Below are 6,988 nucleotides of genomic sequence, written 5' to 3'. Positions count from 1 at the left end.
AAAAAAGCCGGAAGTGGCGCTGTGGCTCAAGTGGTAGAGCACTAGCCTTGAGCTGAAGAGCTGAGGGACAGCGTCCAGGCCCAGAGTTCAGGCCCCACAACCGGACCCAAAAAAAAAAAAAGAATTCTCTATCATTTCTTTTCTGAGAACTCAAGAGCTACAACACAGGGAACAACTGAGACTTAATTCATGGGCATGATGGATGACAAATTAATTTGTAAATCAGTCGCAGGTAATTTGGCTCATCAAGTTCATCTACCTACTGACCTTGTTTTAGACTCATTAATAGAGATACTAAGATTGATAGTAATCCAGAAAGCAGAGATTCCTGTTATTCTCTCTCCACCTTAATCCAGCTCACCCTAACCCAGCTCAAGGGTAAACAAAACACCCAAATTTGCCAGGTTTTGAACACTTGACTTTTGTCCTTTGAGTACAAAGTTTTTTTGTTTTTTGTTTTAACATATTCTCCTTCCCTCAGTTAATTTAGTGATTCTTGATTTGCATGTCTAGAGAGGTTCTTAGAGAAGAGTGCTTGAAAATTAAGATATTTGGGCTCATACTCAAGAAAGGAAGCACCGTTGTCATGCACACTAAGAATTCTTGCGCTAAAGGGGATAAACAAAGGAGGAGGTAACAAGGCTCGATAGGAAATGTACTCATTCCCTTACTCATGTAACTGTAACCCCTCTGTACACTATTTTTACAATAAAAATTTAAAAATAACAAACCCTGAAGAAACTGGCAGTGTGTAGAAGCAAAAGAGCCCAGGTGTCTATCAGAAAGGGAGGAACAAAGACAGTTTGTACCCTTTTCTCAAATAGCGGAACATCTGTTTAATCTGGTCAAAATAGATCATTGAACAAATCATTGAAAAATGGATGAATATATCTTTATTTTGAAAATCCTGGCATTCATTACAAATCATGTACTCAAACAAGTGCAAAAAAGATACACTATTAATATTCAAACTAGAATATTATAGAGAGATCCTCAGGCAAGAAATCCAGGGTAAACTAAACCTCCAGTACAATAGTATAAGGTACATTATATTGCATACATTTGACCTGGCATTGAAGTTATTCTTACAGAAACAAAAGAAATATTGGGACCAAAGATTAGCCTGAGAAGTACAAGGTCAGGCATCCATGTTGAATTTGCGCACTGAATACCTTTCAACCACTGTGTCTTAGAATAAATTGAGATACACTTATTATGGGAATGCAGGTTTAAGATAGTAATGCTATAATATGTTAATTATTGGAATAGCTGCTATGTTTTTGAAGTAGAAATAATCAACCCAAGTTAACTGATGACACAATCTCTGTGGCAATCTTGGAGTTGATTTGGATATACAATTAAGTCTAATTATAGAAAGCTTCAAAAGTAATGGGACATTACAAGGTAGAGCCTGAGCTGTAAACAAGACCTGAATTCCCTTGGTACATAAACTTTAGTCACTTACTCAAACTGAAAAAGTCCAACCCAAGGGATGACTCAAGGAGTATCCACTGCTAAAATAATGGGAAAAGACTGTATTTGTCCACCCTTTCTATATCCATATGTCTGACTCACCTTAATCTCTCCCCTCCCACCAACACATGTGAGATTCCTTATATTCATTTTGTTAAACTATGTGTTAATTATTCACAGGAATTACACATTGCAAACCTCCCATGTATATATTATATGTTAGACATTATGTTTATGAATATATGCATATGACCTTATATATGTTTTCTGTACATAAGGGAAAAAATGGAACTAGGTAACTTGAGCAGATGTGTGGGATTGGGAGAGGTGGGAAGGGCTAATGGAAGGGGTAACATTGGCATAGATTCATTGTGCTCATAAATTGATAGGTTGAATTGAAACCCTTTGTACAATTACTTAAAGATATTAAAATTAAAAGAATAAATAAATGCTCATTATACAAAAAGAAAAAAGATAAAAGTAAAATACTGAAAAATAAAATATAAAAATGTTGTCAAAAACAGCAAAATGTTTGTGTGTGTGAGAGAGGAAGCAAAGGGGGGAGGAGAGAGGGAGAGAGCGAGAAAGAGACAGACAGACAGAGACACGGAGAGAGACGGAGAGACAGACAGACAGACAGAGAGGGAGAGGGACAGGGAGAGGAGAGAGATCATTATCTTATATGCAAGAGAGTCTTGAAACACTGTCACACATTTGTTTTAGAATACTTTCATTATTATCCTATCTAACAGTATATAATGCATCCCATTTTTTAAGAAACACTCAGAAAAATCTAGCTGCAGTCTACTGATACTGTTTCCCTAGATAAACATGACAAAAAATGAAAACATATGTTGTTTTAGCCACATATGAAGTGAAAATCAATTATGACAATTACGTTTCCTGAAGGCATTTCATTTTAGAAAGCATCTAGCTAAAAGCTCTTCTGATATAAGTAAAAACCTGTTTCTTTGGGACATATTCCACTAGTAAATGATATATACCGATCTGCATCCTGTAACATACTGCTAATCTTCTGAGAATTAAATTGTCTCTATTTCAATTTTATAAATGTTTAATTCTTTCATCCTTAGTAAAGTTTTCTGAAAGTATATTACCCCTGCAGATGTCACCATTCAGCAATTAAGGAAGACAGCAATGCCCAATTGGTAGTGACTTCTCTACATTATGGACTTTGACACTTTGGACTGCTGGAGAGGGAGTAGATTAGGTAATGTAATAGAATCTACAGTGACTAATTTCTTTGCATAGAAAACATTTTGTTTTATAAATCTGCATATTTTATCCATTTACCAACCCCAAACAAAAGCAATTAATGATGTTTACAGAGAAATGAAACAGCTGAAGACCAGTACATAATCACCAGATTTTGTTTTCTCGTCTTTAAGACTTTTAGCACTAGGGTTTCCAGCTGAGCATAAGTTTAACTTCTCTCAAGACCTAGCCAAGCATTCTGAAGCTTCACTGAGCTTATATACCAAATTGAATTCATACTTCATAATTGAAAAAGACAGGCAGTTTGCATAACATGTTTGCATCAGTAAAATATTGAAAATGACATTTGTGCCCAAGACCATCTGAACAATCTGCTTTCACTGAACTCCACTAATGTTTTTGCCTACCATTTTTAAATAGCATCTTATGCCAAAGCATGTATAGTTGAGTCCACGAAAACAGACTTTTCTTCATAACATGAGGACATCACTGATTTCTCAACATATGCTTTGAGTTGCTTTTCACATTAGAAGAATGTTTTACATTGACGAACCCACATTTTCTTACTCTGGTCTCTCCTGTGACCAATGACATGGATTTTATATGGTAAGTTAGATGATTTTGGAACAGTAGTCCTGTAGACAAATTCAGATGCTTATTTTTTATCCTAAGTAAAGAGTAGATAATCTGTGGTCAGAAAACACAGTCTCTCTCTATGTAACCATGGGGAAATAAACTCACGCCTCTGATCTCATTGGAACTGTGTTCTGTGCAACTTAACTGATCAGCTGAATTCATGAACTAAAGCAAAACAGGTATTTATTCCTGGTGAGGGAGCATCTGCTCATTTCCTATGTGCTTGTTGTAGTTATTGTTGAAGAAAAATCAATATGTATATTGAGTCCACTTGTAAAACGCCCAAACACTAACATCTACACTATTACCATCTTAAAGGACCTGATCTGGGAAGGAGAGAGGAAGAATTTGGCTAGGTGTAATGACATTTCAATAACCGTAGCTGCTACTAAACTGTGAGCTCAGTAGATATCTTGAGAACAGATTCATTTCAGTAATGGGATGTTGTGCCTACAAACATTCTTGGTGCTTTGGAGTCTGCTACTACAACTTAAAATTTGCTATCCCTTACCATGGTCTGGCATCTGAGATCCCATCGAGGTCACACTGGTATTCAGCACATCATTGACAGCAGTATCACAGTACAGGCTCCTCTGGACATCATGCTCACTGTCAGTCTGGTCACTCTCCTCATGTCCACTATCCTTCAGACTGTTACCCTCTAGGTCCTTGAAGGTAGAGCTGCTGGGTTGAAGAAAGAATGTTAATTTACAATTATGATAGAACAGATTTTTAAATTTTTCCTGAGCCAGGATGATGTCAGCTCTGTAATGCAGCCAAGAGTGGCTGAATTATCCAACAGAGTGAAATAGGAGGAAGAGAGATTGCTGTTTAAATATAATGAAGCTTAATATTGCAAAGACGTTCCCACTATCAGATACTGATGCAGCTAATATAAAATAATATAATTATTTTCAATGAATTACTATAGAGAGGTGGAGTAAAATACAAACTAAAACAACCACCTCTAATGAGTGTCATCATTTTAAGCTTTGTTTTATACAATCAAAGCAAAATAGTAATAGCTGATGTTTACTAAATAATTACTATTCATGAGTCACTGTTTTATGTTTATTAAATCATCACAACTCTATAAAAGAGAGGTGCTACCAGCATTCCTATTATAGGTGCAGTAACAGATACATAGAAGGTAAACAACTTGCCAAGGGCATACTGCATTCCGGAGACAGTGAAGTTATAGCAAAGACACACTCGAGCAAATGTGCTGTTGTCCAAACAAAGGAGAGTGCCATGGCTTGAACTGGGACAAGTCCCAACAGTCCTTCTGTGCCTCCACAAAGGGAAAGTTATAAAGATGACATTACAAGTTCTATTGATCTGTTCAACCGTGAACATTCACTTGTCTGCCTCTCTAAGATTTTAACAAAAACATTCAGAGCATATGATGAGGAGTTATGCTGTGGACACAAAGTATACACTGTCACTTTCCACACCAAGCCAAGAAGAATCACAGCATATTTTTAATATATGACCAACCTAGATGTAGAATACTTGTTGACTGAAATATAAAAAGGAAAACATCAAGAGGGCAGTATCTGAAGAGTAGTAATTATAAGAAAAAAGAGTAGGATGGGGTGAAGCATTGACCATTTGTTAATTATTTTCAGAAAGGGTAACTGAACATCAACTTCACTAAAACTGAAGTCACTCAATAGGCCAGCCCATTTGACTTCTCCAAATGATATCACATCACTAACTCAGCCTTATGAACCCATGAAGATATAGTTCTATTTAAAAAGTCATAATTGAACTAGAAACACATGATTTAAAGTGTCTCACCATTTATAGCTTGATGACATACCATAAATACTAATCTCACAATTTAAACAGATTCAGTCTTATTTTAGAAAAAAATATGGCCCTGCTGAAAAACACTCTGTCTGTGTGTGAGTGTGTGTCTGTGTGTGTGTGTGCATGTGTGTCTGTGTGTGTGTGCTCATGTGCACGAGCACTTGTGCAGGTGCATGTGCCAGTCCTGGAGCTTGAACTCAGGGTCTGAGCACTGTCCTTGAGCTTTTGCAAGGCAAGTGCTCTACTACTTGAGACACAGCTTCACTTCTGGATTTTTTGTAGTTAATTGGAGATAAGAGTCTCATGAACTTTCCTGCCTAAGCTGGATTCAATCCACAAGCCTCAGAAATCAGCCTCCTGAGTAGCTAGGATTACAGGAATGAGCTACCAGTGCCTGGCAAGAGAAAAGAAATAATTTCCCTGGCTAATATCATAGGCTTCTCCATTTTTAATAGATTAATTTTCAACCTATATTATCTAGTGTCTGAACCATAATGAAATATTAGTTAATCACCAACACAAAACTGCCACTTTAAGCCAGAAAATTCAAATCTGAATTAACTGCATTACAACAGTTTCCAAATCATGTTTGAGATACATAATGGCTAAAAGCAAGGTGATTAGCCATCCCTTAGAGTAAGGCTTTTTAACTTGGGCATTACTGATATTTTGGGCCACATAACACTTGGTTGTGTCTGTTCTGAGCATCAAAGTAACAACCGAAAACATCTTCAGCAAAGCATTGCCAACTCACACCTAGTTGAGAACAACTGTGCTAAAATCTTTGAACTATTTTCCTATAGTATACTATAGTAAAAAAAAAATAGTACTAACCTTGAAGTCATTAGAACAAACGATAACCTATAACCTGGGGCTTGATGTCTAATATTTTTGTATATCAATTTTCTTTTTTTATTGTGAAAATACTGTACAGGGGGGTTACAATTACATGGGCAAAATAATGAGTACATTTCTTATCAAGCATTGTAGCCTCCTCCTTTGTTTCCCCTTCCCATCCCTTCCCATCCTCCCCCCACCCTCCCCCAATTTTCTTATCCATAAAATGAATTTGTTAAAATCTTCACATGCCCACTTTGAGAACTCAATAAGACATTGTACATGAATTATCAGATACAAATACATGGTAAATGAGTGATTATTGTTTAATATATCATTATCCTATATGGTAATGCCTTCATTGAGCTACAATTAAAATAAGATGGCCTAAAAGGAATGCTACTACACTGTAGGTGGGAATGTAAACTGGTTCAACCATTCTGGAAAGCAATATGGGGATTCCTCAAAAGACTAAACATAGAGCTCCCCTATGATCCAGGGCATTTACCCAAATGATCACAAACAAGGCTACATTAAAGCTTCCAGCACAGCTATGTACATTGCAGCATTATTTACCATAGCTAAGATATGGAACCAACCCAGATGCCCGTCAGTAGATGATTGGATCAAGAAAATGTGGTATATATACACAATGGAATTCTGTGCTTCAATCAGAAAGAATGACACTGTCCCATTCATAAGGAAAAGGAAAGATTTGGAAAAAATCGTATTGAGTGGAGTAAGACAGACCCAAAGAAAAATAGGTTCCATGGTTTCCCTCATTTGTAATAATTAGTTTATATTTGGGCTTGTCCTAGCAGAGGATCACAACACCTCAATAGCTATGTACAAATGACCATATAAAATGATGCTAACTGAAACAAGATATGGAAACAAAAAGCTTTTTTTTTAATTTAATTTAATTTTATTTGTGAACATACTGTACAGAGGGGTTACAATTGCATGGGCAAGATAATGCGTACATTTCTTACCA

The 6,988-nt window shown here is 36.4% G+C and overlaps 1 protein-coding gene across 3 annotated transcripts in view; it reads right to left on the bottom strand.

Annotated features, from left to right (window-relative positions):
• Pcdh19 (protocadherin 19) overlaps positions 1-6,988 on the bottom strand; it is a 123,948-nt gene that overhangs the window by 42,682 nt on the left and 74,278 nt on the right. For 2 of the 3 annotated variants that reach the window (XM_013035089.1, XM_013035090.1), the window contains one exon: positions 3,857-4,029. In XM_013035089.1, coding sequence (XP_012890543.1) covers positions 3,857-4,029 — 173 coding nt within the window. The remainder of the gene's footprint in view (positions 1-3,856; positions 4,030-6,988) is intronic. The other variant, XM_013035091.1, reaches the window with a different exon arrangement.

The sequence above is a fragment of the Dipodomys ordii genome, unplaced genomic scaffold (assembly GCF_000151885.1).
Source record: "Dipodomys ordii isolate 6190 unplaced genomic scaffold, Dord_2.0 Scaffold203, whole genome shotgun sequence".
NCBI lineage: Eukaryota > Metazoa > Chordata > Mammalia > Rodentia > Heteromyidae > Dipodomys > Dipodomys ordii.
The sequence above is the reverse complement of the archived record's forward strand: the minus strand, read 5'-3'. Positions and strand labels throughout refer to the sequence as shown.